At 37.1% G+C, this 20,473-nt stretch overlaps 1 protein-coding gene across 1 annotated transcript; it reads right to left on the bottom strand.

Annotated features, from left to right (window-relative positions):
• Nucleotides 1-10,525: 10,525 nt before the first annotated feature.
• LOC113069577 (receptor expression-enhancing protein 2-like) lies at nucleotides 10,526-19,766 on the bottom strand. The gene is made up of 8 exons (XM_026242743.1): nucleotides 19,587-19,766; nucleotides 17,460-17,532; nucleotides 16,500-16,576; nucleotides 16,253-16,373; nucleotides 16,052-16,165; nucleotides 14,656-14,803; nucleotides 12,905-13,071; nucleotides 10,526-12,615 (listed from the first exon to the last, which is right to left on the bottom strand). The coding sequence occupies exons 1-8, from the start codon at nucleotides 19,616-19,618 to the stop codon at nucleotides 12,541-12,543; spliced, it is 807 nt and encodes a 268-aa protein (XP_026098528.1). The 5' UTR covers nucleotides 19,619-19,766; the 3' UTR covers nucleotides 10,526-12,540.
• Nucleotides 19,767-20,473: the final 707 nt, after the last annotated feature.

Here is a 20,473-nt window from a genome sequence, read left to right as displayed (position 1 = left end):
CAGCAGCGCTCCAGAGCTGTAACGGGAGAGCCAGCAGCCTCCTACGCCAGTGACACACACACACACACACACCAGTGCTACTCCTTTCAAAGTGAATGCTTTTGGCTCAGCTTTGAAGATCGATACGTTCTAACCTTCTTTTCATTTATTTTAAAAACAGTACATGCCCTTTTCTTCCTCTGTGTAGGCATATGTTGCAAAAGAACTCCATTAAAAGTGTTTCCAATTGAATTGGTCCACTCATGAGGATATAACTTGGATACAAAGCGATGGTTATTATTATCAGGTCAGGTCAGCTTTGACTTAAACTCTCTTTGCTTGTAGATTAATGCAGTTTTTGGTACATTTCTCTCTTGCAGCGTGAATTATGGTCTTTTTTTTCCACATGTGCGCTTCAATCTCTGCTGCTAGATGACGCTCTGCTTTTAAGGATGTCGCAGTTTGCTCGGACAACAGAGTGTGTGTCTGGGAATAACTCTCAGGTGCCATCGCAACTCTGAATCTCCCGTGTTTAAAAGTCTTTGGATCATCGTGTAATCGCGCAGCCTGTGGATGATGCATTCCATAATGTCTCTGTGCATATCAGAGATATTGACTGAAGGAGAAAAGCTTTCAGACGTAATGGAGATCCATTTGTCCGATGGCGTTAAGAGGAACGTATAAGCTCATATTTACACTGGCCTTCTCCACTGTGAGCCATGAGATTTCAAAGAGTCGAAAGGAGACGGAAATATGTCATGAAAAACTCGAACGAGAGAAATGTTCGGAGAACGCAGGATGGATATTAATGCACCAACCTTGATGCAGTTCGTATATGTTCGATGCATCAGTTACACTACGAATCTGGAAAAGTTGGAGTCTAAATGGTGTTCTACTAAGCTATTACAGGCCTGTTGTAAGTAATGGAAGACTATGTATAAACAGTTCCATAGTGTTGTAACTCTGTCATCCATGACAACTCTGAGGGGGACGAGTTATAGCCTTCAGGCTCTCCACAGCAACCGGCAGCACAATTAAAAAAGCAAACAAACACAAAATGAAACACGCACCCAACCTCCATCTCACCTCCACTCACTAGTCAACAAGGCACGCTATTCTTCTCAAAACAATATACACAACTAAATATACGCAATCTATTATTTATACTAAAACACAACATTATACATGAAGGTGGTCCTTAAAGTTACATGAGGTGTGTGCTAGTGGCCTACGGATCTAAATTTCGGACTCCTTCAAATGAACCTGTTTGCACATTGGGTTTGGCGACTGTGGAGAGAATGCACATTCCGTTTAGGAAACTATAGCTTGGGTAAAAACATCAACGTCAGACTGTTGATGTAATATTTATGAAACAATATCAGGAGGCTGTTTTTCCATTATTCAGAGTGATGGAGGGTGCAAAGAGTGGAGGAGGAAACAAACAGCTGGTGTTAAAAGACTCCGCAGGTGGGTGGAAAAGGGCTTCCCCGGTATTACTGACGCACAGCTTACATAAACACACACAAACAAACACGTTTTCATTTTAACAATGTGACCAAGCCATCACGTACACACTTACTGAGTGGAAAAACACAGTTTATACCAATTTGTACTGTACCTTGAATGAGCAAAAACTTACAGTGCCATTCGTTCCAGTTATTTTTAGCTACAGTACTTTGCTGGACCAAATTAGTTGGACCAAATTAACTGAAAAGATGCGTGCTTTTTTTTTCAGAATGCCAAAAGTATACACTCCCACTTTAATAAACCTTGGTAAACACAGTGAGCCTATTCACAATGAAAGCAAGATTTAACATATATGTAACAAATGGAAATAATCCAAAATATAAACAATGATTTATGAACTAAACCCCAGTAAATCAATGCATTAAAATGAGTATAGCTTAACTAGTGAATATATAATATAATAGTGTTTTTTTTAATGTATAAATATAAATCCAAAGACAAAATGTGAAAGTAACTATTGGAAATGGAAAATGTAATCTACTGGTAATATCATGTCCTTTTCATTTTATGTGTTTTATGTGTTCAACCAGGTGGCAGAAATATTCCACTGAAGTGTGGCACATTTTCTGTGAATTATCTACAGGAATTAAAATTTAAATAAAATTCAAATATGCATCATTTTTGAGGCAAATAAATAAAAAATACATAAAAAAAATAACAAAACTGCTTAAATAAAATGTGAGCAATATATGGCCATAGGGAATTAAAGAGGGTGTTATACAATACGTGATTTTTGTGGAAAGTGGGGGTGGTCACACTCGCAACACATTTTTCACCCTTGATTGACTTGCAAAAAAGTCAATCATATTCAAAGACAAAAATCACATGTGACAGCATTTAAAAATGAAATAACATTTTGAATAACTTTATGGACATGCTGAAAGTCAAAACTGCATTTCAAGTTGTTTTTCCAATGCAGTTCAATTGCCATCAGCGGGGGTTCAGACCGACACAAATAAGAACAATAAACCCAAATATCAGATTTACTGAAGCAAACTGTGTCTCCCGGTTTTCTGATTTTCATTAGGAAGCTCGTGTTGCCAGAATGTTCTCCATTCGGTTCAATCACACATGAGAAATGAGATTCGAACTTCTCCAGATCTCTTTCCATTACACGACCAGGATGCTGTCGAGGACCGCTGCATCACTATCAAGCCTGTTTAAACAGAAGCGGATTTGTATATTTATAAAGTTTGGATCCATCCAGCTCTAGTTTCATCATGACATCGCTGGAGGGGAGACGAGAAGTGACACCATACAACAATGTGCCACAGGGACTTCTCTCTCTCTCCTCCTCATTGTTTCCTGTTTCCCTCCATCCCACTTTCTTTCTCTCTTTCATTTTTCTAGCATTCCCCTCTCCTCCTTCTTTCCTGTGCTTGCCCACAGACCTGCTGCTGTCAGTTTGGTAAAGCGTGGCCTCAGTGAGCCATGGTGACTCACTGTGTGTGTGTGTGTGTGTGTGTGTGTGTGTGTGCGTTCATCAATCTAGATTAGCGAAACAAATAGTTTTTTCTTCACTCATCTCTCTCCTGCCCTGTGAGATCTTCCAGGCGACTGTCAGAACACTCCTGTGTCATTCATGCCCCCCTAAGCACACACACTGTTGCATGTGTGTGTGTGTGTGTGTGTGTGTGTGTGTGTGTGTGTGTGTATGTAGACATGTTTCCGAGCGCATGTTTTCATGTGTGAATTGTTCATCGGGGAGAAACAATGAATTTTGTCATGTCTCTGTATGGATGAATAAGTGAAATTAGAGGTGTAACGAGCAGCTCTATGAAGTGCTGCACAGGGAGTTAAAGACAAATGTTTTCATCGCTGTACGAGCACAGAACACAGACCACTCTGACATCTGTTTACTTCTCAGAAACAGCATTTGAAACAACTTTCTCGCTCATCACCTATTCACTCATTTCCCGCTCTGGCTGTGGCTGCAGTATCACACCATCTATGGCTGTGTACACATGAGTCTCTGTTTGCGGGGGTGAATCCTCTAAGTCAGGGGTTCCCAGCATCTGCTGAACCGCTGCTGAACTCATATGACCTCAATTATTTACTGAAGTTACTACTGAGATTTTAAGCAATATGTTAAACTTTTTATAAACCTAATCAATATAATTATAATATAGTAAAATTGTTTCTAAAGTAAATTATACACCGATTTTATTCAATTGTTTATTATATAAATAAATATATAAATGTTATTTATTATTATTATTATTTTTCATTTGGCATTTCCATTTTAATTACAATTCTTGGAATTTGTGAGTCACAGTTGTAAAATGGGGTGGTGGGTACTGTTTTTAACCAAAGTAATATGAGCAACTTTATTATTATTATTATTATTATTATTATTATTATTATTATTATTATTATTATTATTATTATTATTATTATTATTATTATTTGTTATTGATAAATTATTATTTGGTAAGTTTTAGCATACATTCTCTGAAATAAAATTTAGGGTTAGCAGAAAATATAGTATAGCTTCTAATTATGTCACTCCATTAATAACATTCATCATTGTTCAATTTGGATGAATCCACACTACACAGATTTAATGAAACTTCAAAAGTGAATTAATTTCATAGAAAGCAGCTATCACTTTTCTTTTAACCAAGAGACTTCAATTATGAAACACAATAGAATTTGTCAATCGTTTACAAAATCATTCTTACAAAAGGTTTCTTGTTAAGCCATTTGTGCATAAATTCTTGCAAGAATTCTTTCAGCTTTTGCAATTGCTTCAACATTTTAATTTTCTTATTCTTATTTTACATGGTCAATTTTTCTCATAAGAATTGTTTTGCAGTTCTTTTTAACACTCCACACATTCACAGCCTATTAGCAAAGTTCACATGGATACTGACCAGCAACATAAGTTTCTGAAGTGTTTGAATATTCAAATCTCTGATTGTCACTATACACTATGCAAATTCCCCAGGTGTGTCCATGTTATAATGAATATGCATCATTTGAAGCTTAAAGCATAGGATAGCACCAAAAGTGCATTTAATTGTATATTTTTAGATGAAAAATGTAGAAATGCCCAACTTGTCTACATACATAGAATAGCACTCCAGATCTGTCTAAACAAGCAGTCATTAATAAAGAATGAGGCCTGTTTTAAATAAAGCACTCTCTCCCTCTCTCTCTCTCCCTCTCACTCCCTCTCTCTCTCTCCCTCTCTCTCTCTCTCTCTCTCCCTCTCTCTCTCTCTCTCTCTCTCTCTCACTCTCTCTCTCTTTTTAAAAGTGCTAGTGGATTACAGCTTTCAGCACCATGGAGAGCTACAGCAGCCACAATCCAATGAGAGAGGCATCTGATTATAAGAGGACGTTTCCAACCATGTCTTTAATCACCTCTATGTGAGCATGCGTTTGAGCCCATACTGAGTGTCACTGTATAACAGAGTGTACATCCTATAGTTTGTGCTTGTATCTCAGTGTGTATGCATGTATTAGTGTGTGTGATGGGCGATGACAGCACACCAGGTGTCCCCTCGGCAGGGGCTCCACGGTAAACATCAGTAAACAGCGAACCTGCTGACGAGCTCTGACCTTATCCACTCCTCTAAACTCCATCCCTCCATCCCTCCATCCCTCCGTCTCCCTGTACTCATGCTCCACATCTGTCTCTCCTCAGCAGGGCAACTCCAATATTCATCTGCCCTCATTTGTCAAAGGTAGGATAAATACTTTATGCAGGAAATGTGTGAGTGTGTGCGCGCGTGTGTGTGTGTGTGTGTGTGTGTGTGTGTGTGTGTGTGTGTGTGTGTGTGTGTGTGTGTGTTTGTGTGTGTGTGTGTGTGTGTGTGTGTGGGTGTGTGTGTGTGTGTGTGTGTGTTTATGCCCTGTGGCAGAATAAGAATCACAAATGAAAAAGCAAAATGAATGAATGAAAGTTAGAAAAAAAAAATGATATAGTGAACAATACAGAAAGAAAGAAAGAAAGAAAGAAAGAAAGAAAATAGATTAACTGTGATGAAGTGAGACTCTCGAAAATATTTTTAATATAATAGTTATTTAGTATTTATTATAATTCCTTCTTCTGGAAATTCTAAACCAATTGTTTTAAATATTACATAACCATGACATGATGTCCATTTTTAATAATATTTTAACTTAAATACTTTAATTCATTTAAAAAAATGTTTTAGACATTCTAGAAAATTGTAGATCATTCACGACAAATTAATTTCACACAGACACACTAAATTTTATAGTAAACTAAATTTAAATTAATATATGTATGTATATATATATATATATATATATATATATATATATATATATATATATATATATATATATATATATTAATAAATATATAGGATCAGTAAGACTTGTTTATTAAAGAAGTCTCTTATGCTCATCAAGGCTGCGTTTATTTGATCAAAAATACAGTAACCTTGCAAAATGTTATTACAATAAAAATAATGGTTTCTATTTTAATTTCCTTTAAAATGTCTTTTATTTTTGTAATGCAAAGCTGAATTTCCATCAGCCATTAATCCAGTATAAAGTGTCACATGATCCTTAAGAAATAATTTTAATATGCTGATTTAATATTAGAATTATCAATGTGGGCAAAATACTTTTTCCAGTATTCTTTGATAAATAAAAAGCTAAAAAGAACTGCATTTATTCAAAATATAAATCTTTGCTAGCACTTCTTCACAATTTAACACATCCTGTCTGTATAAAAGTGAATTTCTTTAAAAATAACAATTTACTGACCCCAAACTTTTGAGCTATAGTGTATATTATTAGAAAATATTTCTATTTTAACTAAATGCTCTTCTTTTTATCTTTTTATTCATCAAAGAAATCTGAAAAACTATCACAAGATTCAATGAAATATTTAGCAGCACAACAGTTTCTAGCACTGATAATGAATCAAGACTAGAGGAAAAATGATGAAAATTCAGCTCTGATCACAGGAATATGTTTTATATTCAGGAATATATTTGTTTTGAATGTATATTAAAATCTAAAAATTGTATTGTACATCATAATATTTCACAAAATAATTTTTTACCCTTTATTTTGACCAAATAAATACAGCCTTGATGATCATAAGAAACTCCTGTAAAAATATAAAAATAATAATCGTTCTGTTTTTTATTATTATTATTACTAATACATTGCATTACAATTACATATTATTATATGGTATTATATTATGTTTTATAATTTATATATATATATATATATATATATATATATATATATATATATATATATATATATATATATATATATATATATATATATATATAATGTAACACGATAAAATACATTGTAAATAGCTATTCAATAATAGTAACTTTCAGCCTATCAGCAAAGGCTACAGTGATTAAGGGTATGTTATGTATCATAATAATACCATGTTGTTGTTTTTGGGGGGAAATGATAGCATGGTATACCCTGTTTTTCAGACCTGTACTATGGTACATACAGCATAATACTGAAGATAGTGCCATGGTCATAACATGTTTTCCCGACATGCGGCCAAACGGAGACCATCAGATATCTTCACTGGACAATAGTAGAGAAAGCAATGTAAGCAGAGGTGCTGCAGAGCAGAATGAAAGTGTGAGGCTGAACATGAGACTAAAAACACGTGAGAAGTGTCACGGTCGGAGAAACGAAACGAGAGACAACCAGAGAAGTGTTCCTCCCAGTAGGGACGAGGCAATCTTGGCTTGACCAACCTCCGCCAAATTAGATAAATTGACCCTCACCTTTGTAGAGATTCATTTGTCTGTTTACTCAGACGCTGAGAGAGCATGGAGAGCAGGAAGGTCAAACCCTCGACCCCTGTGTGGAGGCCAGCTGTCTGATAGAGCGAGACCGACAGACACAGAGAGAGAGAGAGAGAGAGAGAGAGAGCTTCACTCGGAGGGGCTGCATGGGGAAGTTTAGGCTAAAGGTAAAGGTAAGGATGGATGGAGCAGTGGATGGATGGATAGATGGATCAGCAGGTCCACTTGACCCCCCGATTAGCTGAGCTGGCTGTAATTAGCGCTGAGCTAAGTGCCAGTAATTAGCCGCATTGTGTCACCTGCCAGAGGCCCTGCACCATGGCAGCACACGTTGCTATGGTTACCGGAGGACAAGAATGGAGGGGTGGAGGAAAGAAAGCAGAGGAAGAGAGAGAGAGAGAGAGAGCCAACATTAGACATGATCCAAACAAAAACAGCATGCGGCAGGGATTTGTTTTCCCGTGAGAAAGTCCATTGCAATACTAAAGAGAAATGACCTTAAAATCACTCGTGCATGAAAGACTGATAAACCAGTGAACACCATCAACTACCTTTGCATTCAACCGTTTAGTGATGCTTGATATTTCTGGTGCTTTAAAATGCATCATCATTTATGAATTATAAACAATATATATGTGTATATATATATATATATATATATATATATATATATATATATATATATATAAACACAGTTGCAATAAATTACAAAATGATGAACATCTTTGGTACATAGCAACAAAATGCCTTGAATAGTGCAGAAAAAAAAAGTTACATGGTCTAACTAGGTTCCTGAAGCAAGTATCAGTGTTTGCAATGCAGAAGCAGAACTGTTTTTGATAAATTCAGGCGTTAGGTTTTGGTTCTGTTTTCAGCCCCCATTGCTGTTATGACACTGAAGAAACATCATGTAGAAATCAAGCATGCAAATACTGTTCATTCACCGGTGAACATTATGACCATGAAAAATAATTGTACGCAAGCATTGTAAAAATATATTTGATGTGTATCAATATACTGTACTATACTATATGTTGCTAAAACTAACGAGTACACAACACTGGTGAGTGTAACAGTACAGAAACTATAGTCTTGTACTTTCAGTTCTGCATCTAACAAATTATGCATTGCTTAACTGTGCCTCAACATTTGTACCAGTGAAATATCATTTGTTTCGCTAAAGACCAAAATATCAAAAGTAGCGGGAGGGAAAATATTTGAATGTGTAATGCAGGCAGTTCTCTTCGTGACCCTCAGCCTTCAAGATTTTAAAGTGTCTGCTAAATAAATGAGCTGGGATCTTCTCAACCAGGATTGGTGTTTTTGGAGCTGTTCGGAGACTGATTTCAATGTCTTTCCTGATCAAACAAGGCCCTCTGCTGGTCATGCAGAAGCCACGTGCTTCCAGAGACCACTGAACTGGGTTCATTCAGTCCTTTTATTCTTTTAGATCCCCCAAAATTCTTGACACCATCTACAGTTTCTAACATTTCAGCTTCGAGATTGAAGACGATCAAACAAGTTCCTCACCAACAATAAACACAAAGTCAAGAGACATTGCAATTGTGCATGTACATTCACATGCTCAAAAATAAATTCATGCCAGCGTATGTACACAGGGTAGAAAGAGAAGAGAAGTGGGAACTATGAGCTGTTCAAAATACAGTGAGGGGCGTTACGTGGGCCTCTTCAGAGCCCAGCTGAGGCAGAGTAACAGGGTTTCTCCTGCTGATGTCAGAACTGTCCATGTAAACTCTGGGGAAGGAAACAGAGAGGGCAAAAAAATAGAGAGAGAGCGGAGAGAGAGAGAGCGGGCCACCTAGCAGCCCTCGTCCTGCTGCCATGAAGAGCAGAGGAGACAAACCTACAGGAGAGGGGAGCGGATGCACACTCAGGGATTCCCTCGTCTGGGGTTCACACCAGCCCACACCCCAGGATTCCCCCCACGCACCGCAGGACTGCAGCAGTAATGAGATTCAATCACTGCAGAGCCTTATGCAACCAGCTAGGGCCATACTTTCACCAGTGCGCCTGCAGACATTCAGTCACGCAGACATTCGGTCACGCAGACACATGATGAATGCAGTGAAACACACCTTTGCTGAAGGTAGAGTAGAAGCACAGTGGCATTGGAGGTTAATACTAGAAGATTATTGGCCCAAACGTTCAAAAGAAGCTGCTATCCTCCACACAGAAGACTTCATGTGAAGCTAATGTGTGCACTGACTGAAAGCGTTATTCATTATTTCACTTTCATTCCGCTTCATCATTTATTTGCAGAGTGAAACTGGGTTTAATTGGTAAAGATAATTAGCTTTCTCATTACAGTGATTTGAGATACACACCATCAATAACATTCATTACTGCTCACTAAAGCTCTTGCTGTATGTCATTATCTTTCTATTAACTCCCTCAGTTTGCAAAAGTGCCATTGCTTAGTTTTATATATATACAGTACAGACCAAAAGTTTGGACACACCTTCTCACTCAAAGAGTTTTCTTTATTTTCATGACTATGAAAATTGTAGTCACACTGAAGGCATCACAACTATGAATTAACACGTGTGGAATTATATACATAACAAAAAAGTGTCATACTCTAGGTTCTTCAAAGTATAGCCACCTTTTACTTTGATTACTGCTTTGCACACTCTTGGCTTTCTCTTGATGAGCTTCAAGAGGTAGTCGCCTGAAATGGTCTTCAACAGTCTTGAAGGAGTTCCCCGAGAGATGCTTAGCACTTGTTGGCCCCTTTGCCTTCTGTCTGCGGTCCAGCTCACCCCTAAACCATCTGGATTGGGTTCAGGTCCGGTGACTGTGGAGGCCAGGTCATCTGGAGCAGCGCCCCATCACTCTCCTTCTTGCTCAAATAGCCCTTGATGCCTTCAGTGTGACTCTACAATTTTCTAGGTCATGAAAATAAAGAAAACTCTGTGAATGAGAAGGTGTGTCCAAACTTTTGGTCTGTACTGTATATTTATATATACAAACACACACACAAATTAAGCAACTTAAAACGAACACATTAACAAACCCTTAACAGAGCTAGTTAAATAAGACCAGAGTATTTGAGTTAAGTATTTGAAGGAAATTGTCAAAAGCATAAATAGCTTACTGTCATCAATTAATTTCAGATTTGCACATTACCAGTATTTGACTAAAACCTTGATGAAGAAAAAATAAAGTGTGGGGGGGGGGTTAATTAGAAACATTTAAAACAAGGTGCTAAATGTAAAAGAAATGAATCCATTAGGGATGTAATTGCATTTTATTGATTAATAATTCAAGGTCAGTTAGTACACACTTAGCAGCAATCTCTTTCTTTTTCATTCTTTTAACATATTAAGAGCATTTAGAATTGGCACAAACAATATATTAATGTTGAATATCCTCTCACAGTTCAAATCTGTATATGCAATAATACCAATTTCCAACACACTACAGAAAACATAAAAGAAAATATGTTCAGTTTGTCATGTCTCTTTCAGTGCGGTCCTTGGTGAATAAAAAAAAGTCATTGTCGTTTTTTTTTTTATCCAGATAACAAATACCGAACAAAGGGGGAAAGAAGCGAAAAACAGTGTGGAACAAAGGAAGAATGAGGAGTGAGACTGACTTGTCATTTCTGTGTGGGTTGGCGAACATCAACCACACTAGCTTTTAATTAAAAGAAGAACAACAAAAATCAAATAAAGATTCTTTTTAAATACCGAATTACTCAGGAGAACGAGACTCAGAAAATGTCACGCTGCCAATCAGCAACACTGAATTAAACATCACGATGATAGTGAAGACAGCAATGTGACGACAATCTGCATCTAAACTGTGTTTCTACCAAAACATCTTTCTGCTAATGATGTAAAGACTGACATATGTTAAAATGATCATCAGTCCGTCCCACACAACTGTCCCCCGTTCTTCCTAAGAGCAAACAGCCATCTCTCATTTCTATACAAAAAAGGCAGAGAAGACACAACTTTGTAAATTAAAACACCACACAAATATGCACAAAACAGCACTTAAAATTTTTTTTTTAAACATGTTTCTGTACATCTTAACATAATAAAGTGACAAACTAAATGTAAACTTAAAAATCCTATCAGAGTAAGGCAGACATTATGTACACTTGATAATATTATTCAAATGAACACGTTTCAGGCTGATCAAAACACATCATAATTGAAATCCTCTCTCCACCCACGTGTAAAATCACTCAGTCTGACAGGAAGTGCGCCGTGCTCTTTTCCTGTACAGCAGCGCCCTCTACCAGCTCTCAGTAGTACTGCAGACTTCAAACTGCCTTGAAGGCAAGATCAGAACCAAACCCCAAATCCTTCAATACAATACACAGCTGCGCACATCTGGATTTAAAGTGTCCTGCCGTTTCAAATAACCTTGAACTGAAACAGCGGACTTCAAATCATCATTCTTCAGAAACTGAGGCATCTTGTCCTGAACCGGCCAACATCTGATTCTGTTTCCATCTTGCGCTCTACCGAAACACCAGATGACACCTGCTATCTCATCTACCACTTGGATAAATGTCTTAAAAATTTTCAAATTGTGTGACATCACACTAAAAAAAAATGTCAAATTAGCACAAGAGAACATTTATTTTGCTCTGAACGCCTCCAGCCCTGGCTGACAAAAGCGCTTATTAAAAGGCATTGAGTGCCTAAAGCATCCAGCAGACATCTGACCTCTATGATTATGAATATTCACAACATATCTCGGGCACGGGATAATCTGTGACCCGGGATGAGAACAGAACTGCTGTGGGTGTCTCCAGAACTCTCTCGAACAGCCCAATTCTTCTGTTCCCATTTCTTGTTGGTCCCATAGTGTGTGTCCTACATGCTAAATAAAGTGAAATGGCCTCTATTATGGAAAACAAGCATGAAGTCTGTGGTTATAAGGGATATACTGTGGGTTCAGAAGTGTTGGTGTATGATCATGTGCAGGCGCTGCTTTCTGATCTCATGCTTTACAGAGATGCCCTCTAATATAAAGGCCTACAGAGAATAAGACAAGACCCAGCCTTGCTTGAAACACACGCACAACACAAAAAATGAATGCATGAAGCCAGACGTCTTAACTTACTCACTGCATTTTACATCTTGCATGCATCTTATGTGAGTGTGTGTGTGTTTATTTGCAAGGGTCAGTGTGTTTCTATAAAAGCGAAGAGCACTAATGTTAGTATGGGAAAGCATGTGAGCGTGTGTGTGTGTGTGTCGTCCGGGGATGAATAAACACAATGTGACTCATGGTGATTCAGCGTTGTTGTTGGCCGTGGTGGTGGCTTTCTTCTTTGGCGGTTTCTTCACTGTCTTGGTGGTCTGCCGGCGAGGACAGCAGGATATGTGGGTAAAGAAGAACGAAAGAAAAAAGAAAGATTATTAATACCTTTTACGGTTATAACGACATCTTATCGAGCAACTGGATGAACGCAACTCAGTGAAGACATGAGCGCTCACTCAAAGGCTTGGAAGAAATGTGTATACAGAAAATAAACAGGAAGACCTCTTTGATAACTAAACTCATGATTGCAGATGAAATGAAAGTCTAAATAGTTGTTTCGTGATTAAGTAGACTGTGTGTCCATGAGTTCATAAATACACTGTGTACCTCTGTCTTGGCAGTGACTGGTTTCTTGGGTGTTTTGGCGCTTGCAGTGCGTTTGGGGGCCTTCTCCGCTGCATCTTCATCTGAGTGCTCCGTCCTGCCGTCGGCCTGGTCCTCCGAGCGAGAGCTGTGCTGTGATTCAGTGTCAGCCGGTATGGGAGTGACACGAACTGAACATGGACACAGTTTAGACAATACATTTATTTATCTACTCTACAGGATTTGTTTTTTTCTTCTAGATTAGTAGCTGTCATGAATGTGACTGCCTTTTTTTGCTATTCATAAATTTTTTAATTTAGATCTGGTCCATTTTTATATGTGAGAATAAATCGCATATACCTTTTAAAATGTGTCGTTTTATATAAACTGTAGAAAAAAATAAATATTGGGACTGTCAAAAAGAATATGTTAATTAACTCAACTAATTCCACATCCATTGTTTCCCTGAAAAACTATAATAACATATTTTTCCCCAAATCCTTCCGCTCACGATCTCTGTTGATGCAATTTTCTAATTTAGTGTCAAAATTAATGTGCAAAATAAAATTAGCAGGAATAAAATAATTCAAATAGGGTGAGATGATATTGACAGAGACATCACTATATTACCAAACACAATATACAGCGCACTATATTAAAGGCACAGCAAAATTTAACATTTATTATAATGGTTTAAAGTGAAGGTTGTTTTAGAGTCACCTAAATTAGAAGTTAGAATATTTTATGTGTTCTGCAACAGGAAAAAATTAAATTAAATTAAATTAAATTAAATTAAATTAAATTAAATTAAATTAAATTAAATTAAATTAAATAAATGTTAGGTTTGATATAATTACATAAAATATGTGATTTATGTCATTTTTTGGGGTTAGTTAATTTTTTATGTCAAAATTTGTTATATGATTAAAAAAAAAGTTAATAATAGAAAAATATTTAAATGAAAAAATGTTTTTAGAGCAGTGTCTGTTATGAACCACATTAAGAGGTCACGTGAATGAACGAAAATGAATAAACCAAATCAAATTTGTCTTGTCACTGGCTCTCTGAATAGACTCTATCTGGCATTTAAAGCTTGCCAAACCTCATTCAAAGCCTGAAACACAAAGACTTCTTTAGAAGAGCCTTTTGCTTGTCCATTCACAATGTATCTTTGACGCTCTGTAACTCAAAGCAGGAGCTCTGTGGGCTAATAAAATCACTGCATGTCTCATTATTGAAATCATCAACTCTGGATGATTCCTCCACATGCTTTCTTTGTGTTTGCTGTAAAGGCTTACTGGGGGTCACGACCTTCAGCGACTTGCGAGTCTCATGACATCACAGTATTCGAAGAGGCCAAACTCGGCACAGTCCTGAACCGCTCGAATGTGCACTGAAGCTCATCCAACAAATGCAACCTCTCCAGCCTCTCTGTCAGCCGGTAGGCAGCTGAATCACATCAGCATCAGCATTAGAAACAGGCTGAGACAATGGCCTCCTGCAGAGCGGCTTTCAATGAGTCAGCAAACACACTAACACCTCACTGACCTGCCTGAGCGGGTTTGAACAGGACAGACTATTAGAAATATTAGCTGTTTTTAAAGCAATATTAGTTATTAGTCACAGGTATTTATACTTTTAGGATCAGATTAAGGGAGTTAACACCTGTTAGTAAATAGGGTTGTTGAAACCAAACACTCATTATGTGAACATGCCCTATAAAGTTTGATTCTGTTAGGACCAGAGCCATGTGTGTGTGTGTGTGTGTGTGTTACCTGTGCGTGTGACTGTTTTAGCCCGAGGTAGCGTGGCTGCAGTGTGTGTGTCGTCTGTTCTGTCCAGCTGCTGCTCGTATTCGTTCTGAATCAGAGTCAGGTCCTGCATGCTGAAACTGCGCAGCTTCTCTGATAACACACCCTGACCCTGCAGTTCAATAATACAAAAGACTCCACGATTACAACTGCATCATCTTATTCAAGACACAAAACACTTATACTGTACTCGTACATATGTCAGTAAAAGTTCTTTGCTAAACACAGTTTGAATAAAAGACAAATGTGTATTGAACAGTGAACTTGCTCTACACTATGCAAAATCTGCTATGTTTATTTCTTAACTTGACACAATATGCAAAACGATACAATACTTTACAATAGGCCATGGGCTCAAAGTAATTTTTTTTTTTTTTTTTAAATAAAATCATACACTACTGTTCTAAATATGTGGTCAGTAAGTTTTTTTGATGCTTTTATTAAATAAGGACACATTAAGTTATGGAAGCCCATTTCTGCCACTGAATGAAAAATAAAACAATGTAATTGGGACTTTATCTCACAATTCGGACTTTTTTTGTAAGTTATAAAGTCAGAATTGCAAGATAAAAACTCGCTATTCTTACTTTTTTTTCTCTGAAATGCGAGTTCATATCTTGCAATTCTAACTTTATAACATGCAATTGCAGTCAAAATGGCAAGTTTAAAGTCAGAATTGCAAAATATAAAGTCAAAATTGCGATTTTTTTCCTTACATTTGCGAGTTTGTCTCACAATTCTAACTTTATAACTCGTAATCTTTACTTTATAACTCGCAATCTTTACTTTATAACTCGCAATTGGGAGTTTAAAATCACACAACTCAGACTTTATAACTAACAAAAAAAGTCAGAATTGTGAGATAAAATTCGCAATTATTTGTTTTATTTTGTATTTAGAAACGAGCTTCCAAATTAAGTTGATCAAAAGTAACAGCAAAAATATTGTAAAAAGTTCATTTGATTTTCAAATAAATTATTTTCCTTTGAACTTGCTATTCATCGAAAAATACTGAACAATGTATCTGTTTCCACAAAAATATTAAGCTGTACAACTGTTTTCAAAACTGATAATAAAAACAAGAGAAAGGATCATGTGACACTGAAGACTGAAGAATGAAGTAATGATGCTGAAAATGCAGCTTTGCATCAAAGGAATACATTATATTTTACAATAGATTCAAACAGAAAACAGTTCTTTATAATTGTAATAATATTTCACAATATTAAGTTTTTTACTCTATTTTACAGTTAATTCAATAATATAAAAATGTATTATTTTTTAAAGAAAAACAAGCCCATCCGACTGCATTGAGCCCTGACCACAAATGCACACTTCATCTAAAACACAGTGATTTCACCTTAGTGGCTGCTGTGACTGCTGCAGTGGCTGCGATGTTGAGTCCTCTCTTCCCAAACCGCATCATGGTCTCATAACTGCGGTCTTTAGCTTGGGTTATGTACTCATCAATTTCCTGTAACACACATATACATAAAAAAATTTAAAGACTCGTCTTTAACAATAGTTTGATTATACGTAATGAGGCAAGTTGTATTTGTACCTTTTCTTTATTGGAAAGCGTGGGGTGCACAAACTTGCGGTACAGCACACTGGAGCCCTTGGTGTACGGGGACAACAGCCAGATGACAAAGGCAATCTTCAGCTCAAAATAAAATGGAAACCTGCAAAATGGGAGGTCAACATTTAACAATGAATACAATAAACGCAATACATAAAAAAAGGGGAAAAAAAGTAGTATATTATCTTCAGAATGATCGTCAACTTTATAATATTAACAGCTGACTCACCAAGAGAGAAACAAATCTGTGATCGTTTCTGCTGTTGAAAATAACGCAAACACTATCCAGTACATCATCCATTTCACCTGAGGATGGAAACACACACAGATGTTATAATCAAGCTCGTGTGCACATGACATCAGCACGCATCAGGTCACATGTTCTTGCTGAATATAGCCTTGTGTGTTATGCACGACTGCCTTATGAAATAACAGTCACCACTGCACTGCATTGCCAGTTATATCTCCATCTTTATCTGCAATAAGATTCATATCCATCTAATTATCAAATGACACATAACTTAGGTCAAAACTGCATGTGCATTAATAGATTCAGCTCCAAAAAGGTTATAAAATGCCCAAAGTGTTTTACTAAACAGTTTGACGAGCCCTCTGCTCAATCTGACTTGTGTTGCAGCCTGGAATTAAACCATGCCATGCTGGTTTAGTTTGGCCAGAAGAAATTTGTTTCTAACATTTCTATCACGATGGTGTTTTGGTTCTAGCCATTGTCACCTCTGGCTTGCTTAGTTGGGGATTAGGGATGCACGATAATATCGGCACAACATCGGATATGAATATTTCTGCCGATGAGCCAAACCGATATTCTCCAAGTGAAATAATTGACCTGTTTTTCAGATGTGAATGTCTGTCTACATTTGTAAAATAATACATTTATGGTAGAATCAGTACAGAAGAGATAAATGGATTTCTCTTCAGTAAAATTAAAGTTTAAATATATCAGGCGAAAAATTTGTATATATATCGATATCGGTATCGGCATCGGCCAAAATTATTTTGAAAATATCGGCATATCGAATATCGGCCAAAATCCAATATCGTGCATCCCTATTGGGGATGCTTAATTTCTAGTAATACTGCGGTCTTGATTAAAAGTGAACAAAAGTGACTTGACAGCCTTTATACAACACAGATTGTGTTATATTTTAAGCCATTCTGAAATACTCACATACTCCTTGACGTTTTTCGTCTTCACAGCCTTATAAGACGAATAGGCTGGGTAGAGGGTCCCGAAGGCCAGGCTGCAGAGAGAAAACACTCCTGTTAAACACACATGCTCACTTTAGCATTTACAGTTTCACTCGCACCATTACCTCAAGGTAAAGAACACAATTCAATTACGCCACTTATAAGGCAGCCTATTTAAGTGTTAAAGGTAGGATAGATATCTCCGGTTCACTCAAATCCAACCAGAATCAGTTTAGAAAAATCACACATCCAATATACTGGTGGCTGATCGAAATAGTCAGACGTTCACTTCAGTGAAAAGCAAACCCATAAAACTTACCCCAGTTAACACTAGCTCTACTGTGCACACACTATCATGCTTGATGACGTTACTGAAAGCAAACACTCTGAATCTGAGAGCGTTTTAATGTGAACCATTTATGAAAGGAAGACAGAGAGCTTGGAGACGGATGTACACACAAAGGGACCAGATTAGACGCAGATGCCCTGCATGTGCAGCATGCATTCAGACACGTGCTCTCGTTCACTCGCGCTCCAACACACAAACATGCCGTTTTGTGTTGATGTGACAAAAGCTGAGTGTTCTGCAATGGCAGATCCAGCAGAGGATGTCAGGATACGGGACAGACCGCACCTACCCACTGCATGTGCTCCAGACAGCTGGCACGAGTGAGTCCCCATCACTCCAGGGCTTCAGGCAAGACACTACCAAACCATAGATTTTCATGGACGTTTTTGAGCCATTTGGCTTTCCATAAAGTACTGTATTAGAATAGTAGGAAAAAAGGAGGGGTTCTTTTTATACCATTTACCTGATTTTATACAGCTTTTTTTTCTGGCTGACTTATGATGAAATTTGATCCAAAATGCCCTCTGTAAATAAATCTTTGACTCTAATATGTCTTCAAAACGAAACAACATTTTTACTGAGGCTTTATTCAAAGTTCAGATTTCTGTTCTGGAAATGTACAGAAATAGATAGATGCCTCATTTGCATATATAAACGTACCATTTCAGAAAACTTAACAATAAAATGTTTGCAATACTTAATTACCTTAATTAACTGGGGAAGTATAGTTATGTCTAAGAATTTAATCATGGGGCATCTTGCCTTTAAAACATGGTTGTACTTATAGTTCAAATGATGCTTCTACTCTATAAATGCATATGTTCATATAGACTGTGCACTGTGTGTAATGCATAATGAAGCATGAGGACAGCGAGGCAGTTTGGTGCATGGCAGACCACATGCCCTCTGTCCAATATTCTAGCTTGACTCCCATTATGCATCAGCTCGCCACAGCTAAAGCCATAACAAAGAGAGTTCCATGAGATTCAGCAAACCATAATAATGATACCTGATGTTTGTTTCTAATGGCCTAGATCCAGACCAACAAATTCAACTTCTCCCAGTCTTTGTAATAATATGGCATGCACATGCATTGTGGAGCAAGGACTGAGTATTTGATGTAATCGATGAATCAGGAAGACTCGGTATGATCCAATGCGATTCAAAGTCAGCTGACTGTAAATCCCAATAGGAACCCATATGAGACCCAAATGTGTGAGTCATATAGACCAGACTGGCCTCCACTGCATAACATTACCAGCAGGCACAAATCAGCGAAGCAGGTAGCCCTTCTTACAGAAATAACCCCCTCATCAACCCATCCAAGATGTCTCTGATAACAGATTGTGGTTTAAAAATGGACATTTGAAAGTATGACATCAGCATAGGCCTAGAGGAGATGCTGAGATGGGTGTAATATACACAACAGCTGGCATGTTAAAAACCAATGTTTTTAAGACAAACAATTCCATTCTCTATTGAAGTGTTTGGTACATCAAGGCACATTATCACACACAGGGCATTTTGCTCTAGGTGAAAATCATGCTCACAACAAGCATCCCTTGTCTGGATATAGTCATCGCTTTGTTTCATTAATTTAACCCTTTATGAAATTCATAGGAGTATTCGAAAAAAAATAATAATATTAAAGGATTTCAATTAAAAAATAAGCAGATTTTTTTTTTTTTTTTTTTTTTGTAATTCCATTGAAAAGCGTCATGTATCCGCAGCAACACACACACACACACACACACTCACACCACCATCCGCGAAATGATCCACGACACCATCTTGATCTCTGCGAGGACTTTTCCTTATTGTAGTCGATTATTCAGCATCTCCATTCCGAGCGCACGAGTGATGCTGAATATGAGAGGAATCCCGGCGGATCTTGTGTCTGTGTGTCTCAGTGTGACAGTGAGGAGGATGACGAGGAGCCGCTGCATATGCGCTCAGTCAGCCCGCGTCTCTTAAAGGGACAGTGACATCTTTACACCAGCTCGTTATTAAAAAACAAACATTCATTTATATGTTTCATTACTGCCCTGACAAATATTTGACATGGTATCCATAGCATCCGCCACAACAGTACTGTTGTACATACGTATTGTTACTACTGTAAAGTTTGCACCAAATGTGTCTTTTTAAAATAGATTTGTCATATGAAGGCCATTTCAAAAGTTTTCATTGGCAGCTCTAAATTTATATAAGTTTAGACGTATTTATCTTAAGGCCTTTTATGTTTTACTGTCTGTGACCTGCTGACTTTTAAAGCTGTATTTGTGTGAACTGTTGGGTTCACACTAATGTGCAATGTTATGTAGAGGTGAAACTACAATTACGTATAAACGCTTTAATAAATATATTGTCAACTCAAAAGGCTAAAAGTAGTTTAGCCTTGATTGAGTTTGAGGTCCCTTTGACTTACGGTCTCTGACGCCAAGAAACTTTTAGGGCAGAAAAAAATTAATTGCATAACAGTATGATTAGTAGTTTTACAACGGTTTTAAAGTAGCTAAATTTTGTAACTACGTTTAATGGACTAGTGTGTGTTTTTTTTCACTCAAAAGTTATTTCAATAAACACATTGATTATAGCCCAAGTTCCCCTTTTGGGAAATAAACAGACAATATTTAAAAAGCTTT

The sequence above is a fragment of the Carassius auratus genome, unplaced genomic scaffold (genome assembly GCF_003368295.1).
Source record: "Carassius auratus strain Wakin unplaced genomic scaffold, ASM336829v1 scaf_tig00001753, whole genome shotgun sequence".
Taxonomy (NCBI): Eukaryota; Metazoa; Chordata; class Actinopteri; order Cypriniformes; family Cyprinidae; genus Carassius; species Carassius auratus.
Note: the sequence above shows the minus strand (reverse complement) of the source record. Positions and strands in the feature narration are given on the sequence as shown.